Raw genomic sequence first — 21,675 nt, 5'->3', positions numbered from 1 at the left:
TTCATTGGGCAGAGAAACCAAACTCTGCTATTGACAGATAAGGCTGCTCTTTTCCCACCAGGCTGTATAATGGGAGACTCACATAGTCACACCGCCATTTTAGTAACCCTGTCACAGAGAGAGAGAGAGAGAGAGAGAGAGAGAGAGAGAGAGAGAGAGAGAGAGAGAGAGAGAGAGAGAGAGAGAGAGAGAGAGAGAGAGAGAGAGAGAGAGAGAGAGAGAGAGAGAGAGAGAGAGAGAGAGAGAGAGAGAGAGAGAGAGAGAGAGAGAGAGAGAGAGAGAGAGAGAGAGAGAGAGAGAGAGAGAGAGAGAGAGAGAGAGAGAGAGAGAGAGAGAGAGAGAGAGAGAGAGAGAGAGAGAGAGAGAGAGAGAGAGAGAGAGAGAGAGAGAGAGAGAGAGAGAGAGAGAGAGAGAGAGAGAGTTTAGTCTCTCTTCATTATCACCTTGAATTCTATGCAGAGCGATTATGAGGCAGGCTTTTAATATATCAGCTTTTTTATTGTAAAGGTTCTAAAGTTCATAATTAAATATTTGAAGCCAGGTGCATGCAATCAGTGGGTTGGAGGGCTGACAACAGAATAGAGGATGATGTACCTCTAGGTTTTAGGCCTCAACACTGTAAGCTGGATAAACCATGCAGTGTAGAAGCATGATAAGAGAGAAAGTATGAGCCATAGAGAGAGGAGGAGAGAGAGTGTATAGGTTATAGAGAGAGGATGAGGAGAGGGTGTGTGTAGGTTATAGAGAGAGGAGAGGGTGTGTTTAGGTTATAGAGAGAGGAGGAGGAGAGGATGTGTGTAGGTTATAGAGAGAGGAGGAGGAGAGGGTGTGTGTAGGTTATAGAGAGAGGAGGAGGAGAGGGTGTGTGTAGGTGTAGGTTATAGAGAGAGGAGGAGGAGAGGGTGTGTGTAGGTATAGGTTATAGAGAGAGGAGGAGGAGAGGGTGTGTGTAGGTTATAGAGAGAGGAGGAGAGGGGTGTGTAGGTGTAGGTTATAGAGAGAGGAGGAGGAGAGGGTGTGTGTAGGTGTAGGTTATAGAGAGAGGAGGAGGAGAGGGTGTGTGTAGGTGTAGGTTATAGAGAGAGGAGGAGGAGAGGGTGTGTGTAGGTGTAGGTTATAGAGAGAGGAGGAGGAGAGGGGTGTGTAGGTGTAGGTTATAGAGAGAGGGGAGGAGAGGGTGTGTGTAGGTTAGGTTATAGAGAGAGGAGGAGGAGAGGGTGTGTGTAGGTGTAGGTTATAGAGAGAGGAGGAGGAGAGGTGTGTGTAGGTGTAGGTTATATAGAGAGAGGAGGAGGAGAGGGTGTGTGTAGGTGTAGGTTATAGAGAGAGGAGAAGGAGAGGTGTGTGTAGTTGTAGGTTATAGAGAGAGAGGAGGAGGAGAGGGTGTGTGTAGGTGTAGGTTATAGAGAGAGGGGGAGGAGGGTGTGTGTAGGTGTAGGTTATAGAGAGAGGAGGAGGAGAGGGTGTGTGTAGGTATAGGTTATAGAGAGAGGAGGAGGAGAGGGTGTGTGTAGGTGTAGGTTATAGAGAGAGGAGGAGGAGAGGGTGTGTGTAGGTGTAGGTTATAGAGAGAGGAGGAGGAGAGGGTGTGTGTAGGTGTAGGTTATAGAGAGAGGGGGAGGAGAGGGTGTGTGTAGGTTAGAGAGAGGAGGAGGAGAGGGTGCGTGTAGGTGTAGGTTATAGAGAGAGGAGGAGGAGAGGGTGTGTAGGTGTAGGTTATAGAGAGAGGAGGAGGAGAGGGTGTGTGTAGGTGTAGGTTATAGAGAGAGGAGAAGGAGAGGTGTGTGTAGGTGTAGGTTATAGAGAGAGGAGGAGGAGAGGGTGTGTGTAGGTGTAGGTTATAGAGAGAGGAGGAGGAGAGGGTGTGTGTAGGTGTAGGTTATAGAGAGAGGAGGAGGAGAGGGTGTGTGTAGGTGTAGGTTATATAGAGAGGAGGAGGAGAGGGTGTGTGTAGGTGTAGGTTATAGAGAGAGGAGGAGGAGAGGGTGTGTGTAGGTGTAGGTTATAGAGAGAGGGGGAGGAGAGGGTGTGTGTAGGTGTAGGTTATAGAGAGAGGAGGAGGAGAGGGTGTGTGTAGGTGTAGGTTATAGAGAGAGGAGGAGGAGAGGGTGTGTGTAGGTGTAGGTTATAGAGAGAGGAGGAGGAGAGGGTGTGTGTAGGTGTAGGTTATAGAGAGAGGAGGAGGAGAGGGTGTGTGTAGGTGTAGGTTGCTTTTTATTATTCTGGTGGGGCGACGGCTGAGGTAGATCTGGGGCCAACGTTCAGACTTGATTGATTAAACGGCGGGGGTTTGGATGTGGGGAGGGAAGGCGTGGGGATCTCAGTCTGCTGGCAGTCCTTCAGACGCTCAAGGAGGGACGGAGAGAAGGAAGGATGGACAGCCCCCTTGAAGCCCTCCAAAACTAGTCCACACCACTTTGTCAGCACCTTCTGGAGCAATGTATTCAGCATGCATTTTAAATGGTATGCTTGTGTGGATATTGAAACAGAGTCTACAGTATGTTTACCATTTAGGCCCCACCCAACATAGCCTCTGCAGTGCCTGATGGGTAGTGTAGTGCAACACTGAAATCATAGTGAAGTTCTACCAGGTTGAGTGAATGTGTTGACTTTGAATATGTGGTTGATGTCTGTATTTCTAATGATTCTTAATGCCTGGATGATTAAGGGATTACAGTCTGTGGTTTAAGCACAATGCTTGGACGGACTCACAACACCAGAGCCCTGTTTAAAGATGGGTTTAGAAGTAAATGACTTCCTTGGTTAAATACTGTGGCGGCGCCAGTATGAGAACTCTCCAAACCATTGGTGAACCACATCATTATGTTACTAACCGGCCACAGCGCGTGGCGACGCCGAGAAGGGGTTATTTGGCCTAGCGGAGCACAGTCAGGGTTAGAAACAAGGCATTTGGGATGTGAAGATGAAGAAAACAGTCAATGTTTCTCAGAATGACCAGACAACAAAGCTGAAGTCACTGCATGAACCTCTCCTCAGATCAGTATCTCAGCGGAGCTTGGTGGGTTCCTAACAGGACAGATAGCATCATCATTAGCAATTAGCTTGCTCTTATTAGTTGCTTGTCTGTGAGGCATGTGCATCCCCTCCAAAACACTAGGCCTTCACAGGACCAGGTTATGGGCCAAATCTAGACCCCAAAAGCCTAGCTAGTCAGACTAGCACACTTAGACTTCCCTCGGGCCCCCATCCCTCCACTGTACCTGTGTGACAGAGATCAGAGGCCAGTGTTCATCTTTCTGGTCCCTGTGTGTCTTTCTTCCTCGTCTCTCCTGTACCCCCTACTCCCAGTGGACTCCCCCCTTTGTGCTGCTGGAAGTTGTCTCCCCCAACACTTTCCACTGAGAATGGATTCGGCACGCCGCCTACACCAGCCTGGCACAGTAACAACATTAGCATCTATTTTGTGGGCAGTCCAGAGAGTTTTCATTGGTTTTGAGTGCCTTTATTGTTCCCGAGTGCCATAATTGTTTTTCGTATGTCTCGTGTTATTCCACTTAAGGTTTATTCCCCCCCTCCGACCAAAAGTTGAAAAATTAAATGAAATTACCAAATTGAGAAGATCTTGTTGGTTACTTTGATTTCTTTTCATTGCGGGTAATCAGGGTGGATATAAATAATGTATTTGGAGAATCACATGAAGACCAGTAACCTTGTGTGGTTGGTATAATACAGTCCAGTGGTCCGGCCACTACAAGTTGACATTTAGAATCATATCACCACATCTTCTCTGGTGCCAGGATAACTGATGATGCAGACGATTCCAGTAATAGCGCTGATGATGATGTCAATTTTGCAGATGAGGCAGATAGCCTTTCTGATGATGATGCAGATGGGGATGATGATGATGATGATTATATTACCACTAATTTCTGTCCCTATGTCTGTCTCTATAGTTGCTTCTGGAGCATCTGGAGTGCCTGGTGTCCAGGCATGAGCGGTCACTACGTATGACCGTGGTCAAGCGGCAGGCCCAGTCCCCCTCAGGCGTGTCCAGTGAGGTGGAGGTCCTCAAAGCACTCAAGTCCCTGTTTGAGCACCACAAGGCTCTAGACGAGAAGGTAAGACCATACATTAGATTTGTATGCACAGTAGCTATTCTTGGTAGAAGGGATTCTTCAATTGATGGTACAGTATATTTGACTGATGACAGTACATACTGTATGCAGAGGCATTGTTAACACAGTGCCATCTTGGTATTGAATATTCTTTGTTTTGGCATAAGTCACCACCACAACCGCCTGCCCTTCCACTGGCCCCAGCCCCAGCCTCTGCTCTCCCACTGGCCCCAGCCCCAGCCTCTGCCCTTCCACTGGCCCCAGCCTCTGCCCTCCCACTGGCCCCAGCCTCTGCTCTGCCTCAGGTCCTAGCCCCAGCTTCTGCCCACCCACTGGCCCCAGCCCCAGCCTCTGCCCTCCCACTGGCCCCAGCCTCTGCTCTGCCTCAGGTCCTAGCCCCAGCTTCTGCCCACCCACTGGCCCCAGCCCCAGCCTCTGCTCTCCCACTGTCCCCAGCCCCAGCCTCTGCCCTCCCACTGGCCCCAGCCCCAGCCTCTGCCATCCCACTGGCCCCAGCCCCAGCTTCTGCCCTCCTACTGGCCCCAGCCCCAGCCTCTGCCCTCCCACTGGCCCCAGCCCCAGCCTCTGCCCTCCCACTGGCCCCAGCCCCAGCCTCTGCCCTCCCACTGGCCCCAGCCCCAGCCTCTGTCCTCCCACTGGCCCCAGCCCCAGCCTCTGCCCTCCCACTGGCCCCAGCCTCTGCCCTCCCACTGGCCCCAGCCTCTGCCCTCCCACTGGCCCCAGCCTCTTCCCTCCCACTGGCCCCAGCCCCAGCCTCTGCCCTCCCACTGGCCCCAGCCCCAGCCTCTGCCCTCCCACTGGCCCCAGCCCCAGCCCCAGCCTCTGCTCTGCCTCAGGCCTGTTGATTGATGTCCTCAGCCCTCTGTAAGATGTCACGCCGGCTGATGTAATCTATTCAACCCTCCACAACAGACCGTATCATTTATAACGCGTCTCTCCAGGCCACTGGACTCGGGAATAAAAGGCTTTTTTGATTCACGGGATGTTTTCTGCTCTGCGGCGATCTGTCTGTGTGTTGCTGGGCTGTCCGGAGGTGGGGAGGGGAGGGAGGGGGAATGACTGCCCTGTAATCCAGGCTCAGCCTCCTCAGAGAGGCCTTCATCCTAGCGGGCCACAGCCCCGGCCATGGAGCACCATGGAGCTCACCAGTAAATGCTCCGTCAGTAGCATGACAAATACCTGAATGTGGTACCTAGAGGAAGGCAGAGTAAGTCATACATTCACCCCCTTTGAGGAGAAGAGGAGGAGGAGTAGGGATGGGGAGGAGGGAGGGAAAGCTGCTCCCAGCAACTGACGCTAAAAAGTAATAAAAGCAGATACCCCTGGACAGAAGCTCAGGCCTGCCTTCAAGGCCAAGACAAAGTGTTACTGTTGGGCTGAAGGCTGAGGGAGAGAGGGATCAGCGGCTTGCTCTCTCGCGGGAACATGGTATATCATGTCAACCCCGGGCTGAGGTGGGATGGTGGGTTGGTGGGGAGAGATAAATAGACATATCTCACTGTTGTCTCCAACACTATCCATGCTATTTATCTGAGAGCTCAAAACCACACATCTACTGCCATTAACTGCAAGAGCAGAGCTCCATGGTAAGGTCCTACCAGAGGATGTGTACAGTAACACACTCATGGCGGGTTGTTGTGTTTTGTTTTCCTCAGGTGAGGGAGAGACTGCGGGTGTCGCTAGAGAGGGTCTCTGCATTGGAGGAGGAGCTAACATCAGCCAACCAGGAGGTGAGAAACGTGTCACAGCATCATTTTCACAGGCACTCTGACTGTTTTAGTCAACTTTCAAAGCAGTCTGATGTTGCCAGTTCGACTTCGGAGGAGTCCTATTCAGGGGCTAGTCATTCTGTCTTAAGATGGGGTGAAGTATGGCGTTGACAGATGAGAGCTGGCCCGTGGCGTTAGCAGGGTGGCGTAATGCCTCTGCCCCCCATTCTCTCTCTGCCATTCTCTTCCAGGGCAGATGGTCATGTTCCAGCTGAGAGGAGCCCTCAGACTGGCGCTCTACCGGAGCCAAATTAACCACTCTGCATTGCCAGAGGGAGGGAGAGGGGGGGGGGGGGGGCGTGAGATGGCGATATCTTTCACTTTGAGTTAGCCTAGTATTACCAGATGGATGACCGCTCCTGTATCCGTGGAGCGAATCATTCATGTAAGCTCGCGAGATCAGGCAGGTGTATGAGGCTAAGTTTGAGCCATAGACATGCAGCGTAAAGTGCATCTCATTTACTTAACCAAGTACAGTGTTACGCCTCAGCAGATAGTTTACTGAGTCGAGACAGAGGTCTTTATTTGATTAAGTAGTGTGACTATACTTAATTTGACTACAGTGGATACATGGTTAACTTTCTGTTGTGTCATGGTGAGACAGTCATCTGAGTGAGTGGGTGTTGAGGCCCGGTGATGGAGGCTGTGGTTAAATAAGCACTGCTGAATAGAAACGTCCACACTTCCACACGTCAGAGCCTCTGGGAGGACGTTGGGTTCCAGTGGCTGCCTGCACCAGCTACAGACTGTTAATTGATTTGGGATGGAGATCTGCCTCGAGTCGCTCTCCTCTGGGGCTCCAGTCTGCAGATAACACCACCTGCATTCCTGGAGCCTCCCATAGGGAGCTGCACTGCCTGATGACATAGATGACCTTCGACCTCTCAGTCTCAGGTGTTTAAGTGGTCCAGATTTGACCTCTCAGTCAAATCAAATCAAAGTTTATTCATCACGTGCGCTGAATACAACAGGTGTAGACCTTACAGTGAAATACTTACTTACAGGCTCTAACCAATAGTGCAAAAAAGGTATTAGGTGAACAATAGGTAGGTACAGGAATAAAAGTGTCAGGTGTTTAAGTGGTCCAGATTTGACTTCTCAGTCTCAGGTGTTTAAGTGGTCCAGATTTGACCTCTCAGTCTCAGGTGTTTAAGTGGTCCAGATTTGATCGCCCAGTCTCAGGTGTTTAAGTGGTCCAGATTTGACCTCTCAGTCTCAGGTGTTTAAGTGGTCCAGATTTGATCGCCCAGTCTCAGGTGTTTAAGTGGTCCAGATTAGAGGTCGACCGATTAATCGAATGGCTGATTAATTAGGGCCGATTTCAAGTTTTAGGAAATCTGTATTTTTGGAAACCGATTTTGTTGATTAAATAATATATATTTACAGTGGGGCAAAAAAGTATTTAGTCAGCCACCAATTGTGCAAGTTCTCCCACTTAAAAAGATGAGAGAGGCCTGTAATTTTCATTATAGGTACACTTCAACTATGACAGACAAAATGAGAAAATAATCCATAAAATCACATTGTAGGATTTTTTATGAATTTATTTGCAAATTATGGTGGAAAATAAGTATTCCCTTTCTTTCAATGCCTTTCTTAAAATCAATACACAGAAGTATATCTTTTTAAACCTGCATATTTAGCTAAAAGAAAGCTTAGCAGGCAATATTAACCAGGTGAAATTGTGTCACTTCTCATGCGTTCATTGCACGCAGAGTCAGGGTATATGCAACAGTTTGGGCCGCCTGGCTCATTGCGAACTAATTTGCCAGAATTGTACGTAATTATGACAACATTGAAGGCTGTGCAATGTAACAGCAATATTTAGACTGAGGGATACGGTTCTGTATTTCACTGAAAGAATAAACCTTTTGTTTTGGAAATGATAGTTTCCGGATTCGACCATATTAATGACCTATGGCTCATATTTCTGTGCGTTATTATGTTATAATTAAGTCTATGATTTGATAAAGCACTCTGACTGAGCGGTGGTAGGCACCAGCAGGCTCGTAAGCATTCATTCAAACAGCACTTTCGTGCATTTTGCCAGCAGCTCTTCGCTGCTCTTGCTTTAAACATTGCGCTGTTTATCAACTCCCGAGATTAGGCTGGTGTAACCGATGTAAAATGGCTAGCTAGTTAGTGGGGTGTGCGCTAATAGCATTTCAAACATCACTCGCTCTGAGACTTGGAGTAGTTGTTCCCCTTGCTCTGCATGGGTAACGCTGCTTCGAGGATGGCTGTTGTCGATGTGTTCCTGGTTCGAGCCCAGGTAGCGGCGAGGAGAGGGATGGAAACTACACTGTTACACTGGCAATACTAAAGTGCCTATAGGAACATCCAATAGTCAAAGGTATATGAAATACAAATGGTATAGAGAGAAATAGTCCTATAATTCCTATAATAACTACAACCTAAAACTTCTTACCTGGGAATATTGAGGTCTCATGTTAAAAGAAACCACCAGCTTTCATATGTTCTCATGTTCTGAGCAAGGAACTTAAACATTAGCTTTCTTACATGGCACATATTGCACTTTTACTTTCTTCTCCAACATGTTGGACATTTTTATTTATTTTTTATTTTTTTATTTCAACTTTATTTAACCAGGTAGGCTAGTTGAGAACAAGTTCTCATTTGCAACTGCGACCTGGCCAAGATAAAGCATAGCAGTGTGAGCAGACAACAGAGTTACACATGGAGTAAAAAATTAACAAGTCAATAACACAATAGGAAGAAAAAGAAAAAAAAGGGAAAAAAAGGGGAGTCTATATACATTGTGTGCAAAAGGCATGAGGAGGTAGGCGAATAATTACAATTTTGCAGATTAACACTGGAGTGATAAATGATCAGATGGTCATGTACAGGTAGAGATATTGGTGTGCAAAAGAGCAGAAAAGTAAATAAATAAAAACAGTATGGGGATGAGGTAGGTAAAAATGGGTGGGCTATTTGCCGACAGACTATGTACAGCTGCAGCGATCGGTTAGCTGCTCAGATAGCAGATGTTTGAAGTTGGTGAGGGAGATAAAAGTCTCCAACTTCAGCGATTTTTGCAATTCGTTCCAGTCACAGGCAGCAGAGAACTGGAACGAAAGGTGGCCAAATGAGGTGTTGGCTTTAGGGATGATCAGTGAGATACACCTGCTGAAGCGCGTGCTACGGATGGGTGTTGCCATCGTGACCAGTGAACTGAGATAAGGCGGAGCTTTAGCTAGTATGGATTTGTAGATGACCTGGAGCCAGTGGGTCTGGCGACGAATATGTAGCGAGGGCCAGCGGACTAGAGCGTACAAGTCGCAGTGGTGGGTGGTATAAGGTGCTTTAGTGACAAAACAGATGGCACTGTGATAAACTGCATCCAGTTTGCTGAGTAGAGTGTTGGAAGCAATTTTGTAGATGACATCGCCGAAGTCGAGGATCGGTAGGATAGTCAGTTTTACTAGGGTAAGTTTGGCGGCGTGAGTGAAGGAGGCTTTGTTGCGGAATAGAAAGCCGACTCTTGATTAGATTTTTCATTGGAGATGTTTGATATGAGTCTGGAAGGAGAGTTTACAGTCTAGCCAGACACCTAGGTACTTATAGATGTCCACATATTCAAGGTTGGAACCATCCAGGGTGGTGATGCTGGTCAGGCGTGCGGGTGTCGGCAGCGAACGGTTGAAAAGCATGCATTTGGTTTTACTAGCGTTTAAGAGCAGTTGGAAGCCACGGAAGGAGTGTTGTATGGCATTGAAGCTCGTTTGGAGGTTAGATAGCACAGTGTCCAAGGACGGGCCGGAAGTATATAGAATGGTGTCGTCTGCGTAGAGGTGGATCAGGGAGTAGCCCGCAGCAAGACCAACATCATTGATATATACAGAGAAAAGAGTCGGCCCGAGGATTGAACCCTGTGGCACCCCCATAGAGACTTCCAGAGGACCGGACAGCATGCCCTCCGATTTGACACACTGAACTCTGTCTGCAAAGTAATTGGTGAACCAGGCAAGGCAGTCATCCGAAAAACCGAGGCTACTGAGTCTGCCGATAAGAATATGGTGATTGACAGAGTCGAACGCCTTGGCAAGGTCGATGAAGACAGCTGCACAGTACTGTCTTTTATCGATGGCGGTTATGATATCGTTTAGTACCTTGAGCATGGCTGAGGTGCACCCGTGACCGGCTCGGAAACCAGATTGCACAGCGGAGAAGGTACGGTGGGATTCGAGATGGTCAGTGACCTGTTTGTTGACTTGGCTTTCGAAGACCTTAGATAGGCAGGGCAGGATGGATATAGGTCTGTAACAGTTTGGGTCCAGGGTGTCTCCCCCTTTGAAGAGGGGGATGACTGCGGCAGCTTTCCAGTCCTTGGGGATCTCAGACGATATGAAAGAGACGTGAACATGTTTCATTATTTACTTGAGGCTAAATTAATTTTATTGATGTATTATATTAAGTTAAAATAAGTTAAAATATGTGAGACCCGGCTCACATAAATGAAATGGGAGTAGATTCTGTAGAATGTGTCAGGAGGTAGATGAATTCCCCGCAAAACCTCTGGGGCCTCTGGGCTTGGTCCCCCGTCAAGGGACCAATCCAACCTGCATAAGATCCTACAAAGGCTGCTGGGGGAGAGAGAGAGAGACTGAAACTTCTGTTACTCTATGTTATCCGGTCTCTCTTATTCATTTCCTGGTTGGACTTCTAGAGGGTATCCCCAAGGTGTCACCCACTCTATACAATGAAAAATTAACCGGTGCTATAAGATTCAAGCCAACAGGTTTCCAGTGTTTGTGTGTGTGTGTGTGTGTGTGTGTGTGTGTGTGTGTGTGTGTGTGTGTGTGTGCACGTGTGCCTGTCTGTGTGACTGATCTTAATTCAGAGGCATTGCCGCATATAGCAACCTGCTCCAGGCCCTCGGCTCCACCAAATCAATCTTGTACACCAAGAGATTTCACGTCACCTTCCTGTCCAATCTCCTTTTGCTCCTTCACACTAAAACAGACAATTACTTATCGGAGAGGTGGAGACGAAGGAAGTCAGGGAAGATGAAGTTATTGTGAGGGATAGGAGTTTGAAGGATAGCGCCTTTCTGTTTAGTTGTGGCACTGTCTCCTTGTGTCTCCTGGTGACTCTGGTGTTTCTTATGTCTCCTCGTGTCTCTGGTGTCTTCTGGTGTCTCCTGATGTCTCGTGGTATCTTGGATGTCTCCTGGTGTCTCTGGTGTCTCTTGATGTCTCCTGGTGTCTCTGATGTCTCCTGGTGTCTCTTGATGTCTCTGGTGTCTCCTGGTGTCTCTGATGTCTCCTGGTGTCTCTGATGTCTCTGTCTTTTGATGACTCTGGTGTCTCCGTTGTCTCCTGGTGTCTCTGATGTTTTCTGGGCTTTGATGAGTTGAGATGAACTGATACTACATCAAATGGAAAGATGGCCACTTTCAATTTTCTTCTGTAAATATTTTTCTAATTTGAGAGCAACCACAGCCACAGCAGCAAGGCTCAGTCTATCATTTGTTATCCTGGGTGTCTGTCGGGAGGAGGTGTGTGTGCGTGTGTGCGTGTGTGCGTGTGTGCACCCCTTATGTCGAGAGCCAACCGTTTGATCTCTGTACCTGAAAAATGATAGACGCTCCCCAATGTGCCAGCCAAAACATAAGAAGGTGTAATTGCACCCCTCATTAAAAGAATGGAGAGAAAGAGAGAGAGAGGCAGCAATATGCAACAGCAAGCAAATCCACTGTCTGTGGATGAAATCTCAAACCCCGTGCTGGGATGTTGTCGGGGCTTAATGTAAAGGGAAACCTCCATTGTAATTATGGAATAATCCCTCCCTGCCCTTTGCCCTCTTAGAATGAAAATAATGTAATACTTGCGTCTAGTGAGTGCCTCCATCTGTGCTGTAAAAAGTGGTGTTTTATAGTTGTATAGCTTTAAGGCTATTTCTGACCAGTGTCAGAGGCAGTTATGAGTTGCATTTTCACATCAATCATTGTTTACTGATGGAGGTGTCATTGAATGCCCTCTAAGTCTTGAACGCAGGTCAACTGGAGTGGTTGGTGGAACACTTGGCAACCGTACTGGATTCTCTCACTGTGTTGTTTTATTGTGATGTCATCGCCTCCTTCTGAGAAATGTAATTATGTCGGTCTCTCCGGGGTGCAGACACAGCCAAGTCATAGATCTGGGATTCCCACAAATGGGAAGTGTCCACAAATATTCAGGCTTAACTTATTTATTGTAGACAGAGATGGCATTCCAATAGCAGTAATACTGATATACTGTGTGGTTTTTACTGATCAGGACTGGAGGGCCCTATTGCAGCACTGCCTCAGTCAGTACAGTAATATGATGTATTGCCATGTTTAGCAAAATACACTATTATACAGTAGATTCATGACTGTCATAGGCTGCTACACTATCCTTCCTGGATTGTTCTCTCAATCATTACCGTCATAATATTGCCGACTTGTCACACCCTGGCCATAGAGTGGCTTTTTATTCTATATTTTGGTTAGGCCAGGGTGTGACTAGGGTGGGCATTCTATGTTCTTTTTTCTATGTTTTTTTATTTCTTTGTTTTTGGCCCGGTATGGTTCTCAATCAGGGACAGCTGTCTGTCGTTGTCTCTGATTGAGAACCATACTTAGGTAGCTCTTGCCCACATGGGTTTTGTGGGTAGTTGCTTTCTGTTTTTGTGTCTGCACCAGACAGAACTGTTTCGGTTGTTCTCTTTGTTGTTTTGTTTCCTAAATCCAGATGAAAGCCTGAGATTAAAGCCTAAAATAACCTGTGATCAGTGGTAATAGCAGCATGCTGTCATTTTATTCACACTTCCATATCCTGTCTGTCTCCCAACTGGGTCTGTTCTTTATGGTAAATCTGGTGATGTCTGTGCTCGTGATTACATAATAATGGATAGTGAGCACACTAATATTTGACTGTGTACTGGATGACAGGCTACAGGCATTTATGACACTGACATGGTGCATCTCTCTGCTGTAGTTGTCATACAGTAAAATCACGGCTTTTCTACAAATATTTTCACACGCAAAAATATGTCAGTTATGCAAAAAAAAGAGATATGGTTAGCACATCATAAAACAATGACGGTTTTCTCCTAGTTTCAAGGTCTGGGAGGTTTCCCTGGAACTGACTTGTGAAGGCTGACCCTACAGGCATCATGTAGTCTCCCTAGTATTGCTGTCACTTGTGTTTAGTGATGGTGTAAAAGGGCATTAGAAGTGAGGGGGCTCCATAAAGGATCGCATACCATGCTGTTTGTGCTGTCCAAGAATAGGTTGTAGTCCAACAATTTGGACAATTATAGTTGTGTCTCTACCCGGCTATTTCCCCCCTTCCTCCCCCTCGGAAAGTCCGAATCAGCCGTCCCTGTCAGGGGAATCCTCAATATGCTTTTCATGTCACTGGTTTGTAGCCCCTGGCAACGTGATGAAGAGTGAACACCAGATACTTCAGGAGAGAGAGATGAGGGGTTCGCTGAACAAGATAATCATAGTGATCACGTTAATACCTAGACATAATATGACATAGCTAGCTTCGTAATGTTCCAGAAATTCCTACACAGACAAGCTGTAACAGTAGGAAATAACCTGTTAGCTGTCATTGAGTAAATATTTAGGTTGTTTGTGTTTTGGAAGGTGAATGAGATCCTGACCCTTGACCTTAATATATTTGCACATCAGTTGTATTCCCCTCAGGCACTGACAGGACAGCCCCATGCCTGGCTGGAGCTGACAATTGTGTGTGTGCTCGTGTGTGTGTGTGTGTGTGTGTGTGTGTGTGTGTGTGTGTGTGTGTGTGTGTGTGTGTGTGTGTGTGTGTGTGTGTGTGTGTGTGTGTGTGTGTGTGTGTGTGTGTGTGTGTGTGTGTGTGTGTGTGTATGCACATGTGCCTGCATGTGTGATTGGCAGCTAGGCTGATCTCTGCTGTGTATTGTTATTCTAGACCTGTGTATTAATCTCTGTCCTGTGTCCCTCTCTGTGTATTGTTATTCTAGACCTGTGTATTAATCTCTGTCCTGTATCCCTCTCTGTGTATTGTTATTCTAGACCTGTGTATTAATCTCTGTTCTGTGTCCCTCTCTGTTTATTGTTATTCTAGACCTGTGTATTAATCTCTGTCCTGTGTCCCTCTCTGTGTATTGTTATTCTAGACCTGTGTATTAATCTCTGTCCTGTGTCCCTCTCTGTGTATTGTTATTCTAGACCTGTGTATTAATCTCTGTCCTGTATCCCTCTCTGTGTATTGTTATTCTAGACCTGTGTATTAATCTCTGTTCTGTGTCCCTCTCTGTGTATTGTTATTCTAGACCTGTGTATTAATCTCTGTCCTGTGTCCCTCTCTGTGTATTGTTATTCTAGACCTGTGTATTAATCTCTGTCCTGTGTCCCTCTCTGTGTATTGTTATTCTAGACCTGTGTATTAATCTCTGTCCTGTGTCCCTCTCTGTGTATTGTTATTCTAGACCTGTGTATTAATCTCTGTCCTGTGTCCCTCTCTGTGTATTGTTGTTCTAGACCTGTGTATTAATCTCTGTCCTGTATCCCTCTCTGCAGATTGTGGCCTTACGGGAGCAGAATGCCCACATCCAGAGGAAGGTGGCGTCAGGGGACGGGTCAGAGGACATGCTGGAGGGCACTGATGCCAGCCAGAAGGTACATAGCAAGGTGGGCGTCCATTGTGTTTACTGTCCTTCTTTTTTTCCTGTCAATATCCACAGCTTTTTTTTGTTGATTATTTATCTCATGTGTTACTATCATTACATTGACAGGGCTAACACTCAACATTTCAGTTTTCACATCAACGTAAACGTGTGGGATATACAACCCCCATTTTCATTGTTTCAGCACAGTTGTCCATTCATAGTCTGTGTTATCAGTATCATCGTGGTATCAAGCATGTTATCACTTCACTAGCTCGATAGATACAGGCCTTCACTGTCAGCACAGTGTCTTTGAGCAGCCAGCTAGGCAGCGTGATGGACACCCACAATCAGGTGATGTGTACTGTCTATGACCCCACCAGATTACATTATACTGGAGCTCCCAAACCTCTGACTACATCTGCATACAAATGGTCTGAGATCAAATGTCCCATAATGCATCCACACTTCCATGATTAGTCAGACCAGAGTGAAGAACAGTACATTGAGCAGTCAAAGCGTAGAGAATTTCCCAATCCTCTCAGATATCAATACAGCACTTAGAATGCTGTGTTGGTTTGGATGTGAGCCGAATCTCTAGGCTCGTGGATGAGCTGCACCTCGTGATGGGGACGCGTTGTCAGGAGTGTACGATTCAGTTGAGCCTGACTGGGCGACAGCTGTCTGTGGCCTGTCACTTTACAGAGTAGGGGGGTGGGGATGAGGGTGGTTGGAAGGTTGAAACTCACTTTCACCATGCTGAGGTTTGAAGAGGTAGTCATGGCAGCCTCGTTAAGGTTCCATCCAGAGGTAGTCATGGCAGCCTCGTTAAGGTTCCATCCAGAGGTAGTGACACGGTTGATCTGCAGGGCTAGTTTCTCCCGGTAGGCGGGTTAGAGCCCTCCTCTCCGTCTCACTGCTCCTGGGTAGAAGGGTGTTGGAGTAGAGTGAACACATAGGCTAACGCCATCATCAGGCTGTCGTCACCCATGTGACAGGTGGAGGGGGGTGTGTGTTGTGTGGGTGCACGTGTTGCGCCTGAATGGACCAACAGGTCACATCATGACGCGGGGCATAGAGCTAGCTTTACCTGACGGGCCTGCTAATACAGGCAGACAGCCATGGCCTTTCCCTTCACTCTCAGTATCAACCACTTTTCTGCACTTCTAACCATCAAGGCCTCAATATTATATAGTGATCGAATAGTAAAACCAAGAAGATTTAACCATAGAGGTGATCTTTTACAGTTAGCAATTTCAAAAGATAACAATAAAACCTAAGTTAGGACAGCTTTTACTGACATGCCCAAGCTATGGCTGTTGGGCTCCCCCACTGCAATTTAGCAGCGCTGTAAAGTTGCTGTGATATATAGACAGCTAGACGTATAAAACGGGTCTAATTTAGCAAAAGGAACCGGTGCACAGTAGCTCGTTCCCTACCAGATCAATCTGCCTCGATGGGAGAAACAATGTTTAACTCCATGTCAATCCCTCCTAAAGGCATTGTTACGAGTGTCAAGTCCACCTCGTCCACAACTGGATAACTTCCCTGCAGGCTTTACGACTATACTCTCAGACGCGCCGCAATTAAGTTTTTATTTCGAGAACCGGCTGTGTAACTTGTTATCTCTGGGAAAAGTTCAAACCAGCCTGCACTAAAAGCCAAGCTAAGATAAATCCCAAGGTTTGTCCGTTATGAGAGTAGACTGTTGTGTTGGTATTTAAACCAGTGGGCTGATTTAATGGGGCCTGTTGCCTTACACAGTGAATCATTGATCACAGGCAGTAGGGAGAGAGGCCCAATTAGGGATGTCTGGCCAGATGGATGGGTATGGACGGGCAGCTGGCCCTGATACATGAGGATGGGTAGAGGAGGGAGAGAGAGGGGGGTGGGGGTAGGAGAAAGAGAGAAGGGCACGAGAGATGGGAGAGGAGAGACCGATAGACAGAAAGAGGGAGAGGAAAAGAAACTCCCCCTCTCTCTCTCTCTCTCTCTGTGTGTCTCTCTCTCCCTCTGTGTCTCTCTCTCTCTATCCCTCCCTCCCATAGTCAAACCAAATCATATTCCTAATGCTAGTGCCAAACCAATCTCTCAATGCAGTCTGGAGTAATCTTTATAGTGCCTCCGTCACCCTGGCTGTGTGTCCATCTGAAATTAAACCAGAATAGGGGGCCAACAACCTCCAGGTCCTAAATGTGTTAGAGCTCTAATGCTATCTTTCTCCACCGGGAAATACAGAGGTCTGAAGAGGGATCTAGTCTGATTCAAGGCCCTCTCAGCCTGTACTTCAGCACTCACTGCAGAAGGCTTGACTGGAAATTATGTTGTTTCAACTCATCCATTTCAATTCTGCTAGCTGAAACAGTTTGTGTCATGGGACCTAACTGCCATAAAGCATCCTTGAGTTGGTAGAAAAGCGCTGTATTACAAGGTTAAGGTCAATTCCATTATTTCAAATAAATCAATCCACAAAAAAACAGAAATTGCTGAAAAGCTTTTTTGAAATCCATTCAGAAATTCATAAGGCCTTTTGATTCATTACTTTGCTCCTGATTTGACTGAATGGAAATGGACTTTACACAGTAAGAGTCTCTCTCATTCCCTCTGCCCCTGGTCCTCCAGCGCCTGTCCAACGGCTCCATGGAGTCGGCCCATGAGGCCGGCCAGGTGGTGGAGCTGCAGGACCTGCTGGAGAAGCAGAACTATGAGCTGGCCCAGATGAAGGAGCGCATGTCCTCCCTGTCGTCCCGCGTCTCCGAGGTGGAGCAGGAGCTGGACACCGCGCGCAAGGACCTCATTAAGACAGAGGAGATGAGTACCAAGTACCAGAGGGACATCAAAGAGGTGAGGAGAGAGGTACATTCAAATGAGATGCACCCACTCTCTCAGGAGAGACACACACGCACGCGCACTGTTAGTTGAGAGTTAGGGTTGTTGAGAACATACATTGACAAGCATAAGGGAAATATGCATTCACTCCCTCAACCTCCTCTCTGATGACTTAGAGAGGAGTTACTGCCTCAGACAATCTGGATGGTTCTTGGAAAAGTCATGTATCCAGGCTTCTTTCTACACATTGGTACTTAGAGATGGTCTCTACTCATCTGTCCTGTGCTATAGGCAGAACATTATAGTCACACAATCACTGGTCCCTCTGATTTGGAGGAGAATTGAATATCTACCCAGTGATGTGAATCAGAATGTGACCTGGCTCTTGGTCCACCTAGCTAGCGGCTAGCCCTGGTTGAGATTGCTATTGATTGCTAATGATGATGGCAGGCTGGGCTCAGGGAGTGAGATCCAGCTAGTACACTGATCTCAGATCCTTTATCAGCCCAGCCCTCTTAAGTAATTACCACTGTCTGAGAACAGTGTTATATCATGACAACGCTGGAGGACATTTCCTTCCCCTCTATACACACACTCACTGAGACTCCATACAGGAAATGAACCGTAGGAGATTTAGGGAGATACGGTTTGTGCTGTCGAGAAGGAAATGTACTCAACTGTTTGTGTGTGTGTGTGTGTGTGTGTGTGTGTGTGTGTGTGTGTGTGTGTGTATGTGTATGTGTATGTGTATGTGTATGTGTATGTGTATGTGTGTATGTGTATGTGTATGTGTATGTGTGTGTGTGTGTGTGTGTGTGACTGACTACAGGCTATGTGTCAGAAGGAGGACATGGAAGAGAGGATCGTCACTCTGGAGAAGCGGTACCTCAGCGCCCAGAGAGAGTCCACCTCCCTGCACGACATCAGTGACAAACTGGAGAATGAGCTGGCCAATAAGGAAGCCTTCCTCAGACAGGTCACTTACCCTCTTCCACCAATCCTAACTTGAACCATTAGAGTGGTGGGGGAGCTGGGGGGATACAAAACTGAACTAAGATCAGCTTCTGAGGGATACTTTAACCTACAGCTGTGGTCCCCACTGACCCAATTTAAACCTTTGGTTTTAGGGTCTCAACCCAGAAGGAATCAGAAGTCTCCCCACCTTGGGTTCCACCCACCTAGAAAAAACATGCCCTTTAGTACATGTTATTGCTAAGGCAAAACTCAATTCCATCTGGCGTCTCTGGTTTAACAAAACTCAATTCTATCTGGCGTCTCTGGTTTAACAAAACTCAATTCCATCTGGCGTCTCTGGTTTAACAAAACTCAATCCCATCTGGCGTCTCTGGTTTAAAGGAGATCTCCATGGGCTCAGGAGGCTGATCGTTCTCTACATTAAGGGAGTACCGTAGTTACAATAGCATACATATTTGCTGAAATCCCCTGCGATCTGGAGAATAACACAGCGTTCGTTGCCAGTAGTGGATCAAGGATAACTCTCGTCTTTGATTAATAAGAGTTTAGAACATTCTGAAATGAGAGGACATCTTGACATTGTGTTTAACTCCAGCTGAGTCGTTTGCATATGGATCAGGGTTTTTATTGTAGTTACTTGAAGATGCTGTGTGGGTGGATGTGCATGGTTTCTGTGCCTGAGTTATTTGGTATTGTGAATAATGTTATGGTTAAGGAGGGGGAGCAATCACAGATACAGCACCAACAGCTGAGCTCAAGGCAGATGGATTTTCATAAATTTGTATTGCCAAGCTATAGAGAACACACACACACACACACACACACACACACACACACACACACACACACACACACACACACACACACACACACACACACACACACACACACACACACACACACACACACGAATCCGCATTGCTAGACAGAAAGTACTCCGTGCACATTTAAGCAATAAGGAGGTGTGGTATATGGACACCGGCTAAGGGCTGTTTTTATGTACGTTGCAATGTGGAGTAACTGGACACAGCCCTTAGCCGTGGTATATTGGCCATATGCCACAAACCCCCGAGGAGCCTTATTGCTATTATAAACTGGTTATCAACGTTATCAGAGCAGTAAAACTAAACGTTTTGTCATACCCGTGGTATACGGTCTGATATGTCCGCCAATCAGACCGTATGGGTTCAGACCACCCAGTTTATAAAATGAAATAAACCATAAGCAATTTTCATGTGCAATTTTCTAAACTTACATTTCTAATCCAATGTTTGCCCTTGGTTTGCCTCTGGCATCGGTCCCTTGATTCTTTCCGATGGCATCCTGGCCCATTCCCTTGCCACTAGGAAATTTGGGCTAAGTCTAACTCTGAACTTCAATCAGGGAGAGATGAATGATACTCCATCCAACATAATTCTCAGAGCATACAGAAATAAAGCCCCCCCCCCATGGACCCAGCACTCACATCACACCACCACCCCTGCTGATCTGGTTTTTCGTGTTGCCTTGCCAATGGCCTAGCCCCAGGGCCTTGGCACTGACTGTTGGAGATGAGCCACTCAGGAGAGACGAAAAGGGGAGACAGAAAGATTGAAGGAAGGATGGAGAGCGAGACAGGATGCAGGGAATATTTTTTTTCCCCAAAGCTGGGTGCTGGGCCTGTAAATACATACAGTAGTAGTAAACACACAGTATTGCAGAGAGACACACACACAGAGAGCCCTGATCTGGCCGCTCCAGGCCCCCCACGGCCCCTAGCCCACTCATGTCTAATTACTGGGTATAGGCTGCCAAGGCCAATGCTATAGGGGGGACTGGAGCTTCTGTTGCTGGTGGAGACAGCTGCCGAATAGTTCCTGGAATTGGAACAGACTGAAACTGAGCAGAGCCAGGAGGAAGATTGACTGGGACATAGGGAAATAGAGGTTTCACTTTGACTCTACTGCTGTACCTTACATGATGTATACTAGGAGTCTCCATCTTTTCCTTTCAAGACGATTCAATACATATCTAGATACAAGGGCTCCAATATGATATAGGATACATTTAGTTTGAAACGATTCGGTGCACTTTGGTTTGAGGAGAGAAAGAATCGATGCGATTTGATGCGGTACGATTAGATGCAGAAACATTTGTTGCATAAACACATTCATTTTCACATTCAATATCTGCTGCTGATGGAGCTCATGAGCTGGACCTCTCTGAGCTGAATCTGTCTAATCTGACGTGTGTGTGTGTCTTTGTGAATTATGTATGTCTATGGTGTATGTACTATGAAGGCACCTGAGCTGAGCCACCCCACTATCAGATTAGGGGTGGCAATGTTTTTTTGTCCCCCCCACTTTGGTTCTGAAATCCCCATCACCCACTAATTCACTTGTCATTTTTGCAGATTAAGTGTTTGATGTAGTAATGTATCAATCAATATGTATCGTTTACAAATTAGCTATGACTTGGGCAATGAATATAGAGCACCATTTTGAATTTCACCCCCATCTCCAAATCGAATGGTTTGGACCATTTGGACATTTTTATGGAGTTAGATTATTTTCTCGTCTTGCTTCGGCCATGCAGTGAGCCTCACAAAGTGATTTCTGTCCTCGTTATGAAATGATCAACTTTTCCCTGTATATAAAAAAAGAAACAAAAGAAACATATACACTGAATGTTTTAAACAGCACTACCAAAAGTTTTGCTGTTGGTGAACCTGAACAATCAAATCTATTGTAAAACCCGTTCAGCAGGTATAGCCAGATAAGAGTTATATCTCCGGTAGTTTCATTTTATTGCAGTAAAACACCATTTTCAACAGTGCATAGATAACAATGACCTAGCAAATAACAGAGGTTGTCATTCAATTAATGAAGCCTAATATCACGCAAGCTATTGTAGTGTTTGAATGCTGAAGGTGCCGCGTAGATGTGCAAGATCAGGAACAGGCACCGATCTCGCGTTGGTCAGTTTGCGAAACTGGGAACGGTGCGCAGTTTGACTAGGATACTGATATTGCCCGGGGTTGTTCAGCTAAATGACTTGTAGAACAATGACTTTCAACACAGTTACAGTTGAAGTCGGAAGTTTACATACACCTTAGCCAAATACATTTAAACTCAGTTTTTCCCAGTAAATATTCCCTGTCTTAGGTCAGTTAGGATCAGCACTTTATATTAAGAATGTGAAATGTCAGAATAATAGTAGAGAGAACGATTCATTTCAGATTTTATTTCTTTCATCACATTCCCAGTAGTTCAGAAGTTTACATACACTCAGTTAGTATTTGGTAGCATTGCCTTTAAATTGTTTAACTTGGGTCAAACGTTTCAGGTAGCCTTCCACAAGCTTCCCACAATAAGTTGGGTGAATTT

At 46.5% G+C, this 21,675-nt stretch overlaps 1 protein-coding gene across 1 annotated transcript in view; it reads left to right on the top strand.

The window, feature by feature from the left end:
* The window catches only part of LOC118392586 (liprin-alpha-2-like), a 247,539-nt gene that overhangs the window by 175,514 nt on the left and 50,350 nt on the right, over nucleotides 1–21,675 (top strand). Inside the window, 5 exon segments of the mRNA XM_052460483.1 lie at nucleotides 3,915–4,079; nucleotides 5,753–5,827; nucleotides 14,421–14,531; nucleotides 17,129–17,350; nucleotides 18,165–18,311. Coding sequence (XP_052316443.1) covers nucleotides 3,915–4,079; nucleotides 5,753–5,827; nucleotides 14,421–14,531; nucleotides 17,129–17,350; nucleotides 18,165–18,311 — 720 coding nt within the window.

The sequence above is a fragment of the Oncorhynchus keta genome, chromosome 13 (assembly GCF_023373465.1).
Source record: "Oncorhynchus keta strain PuntledgeMale-10-30-2019 chromosome 13, Oket_V2, whole genome shotgun sequence".
NCBI lineage: Eukaryota > Metazoa > Chordata > Actinopteri > Salmoniformes > Salmonidae > Oncorhynchus > Oncorhynchus keta.
The sequence above is the reverse complement of the archived record's forward strand: the minus strand, read 5'-3'. Positions and strand labels throughout refer to the sequence as shown.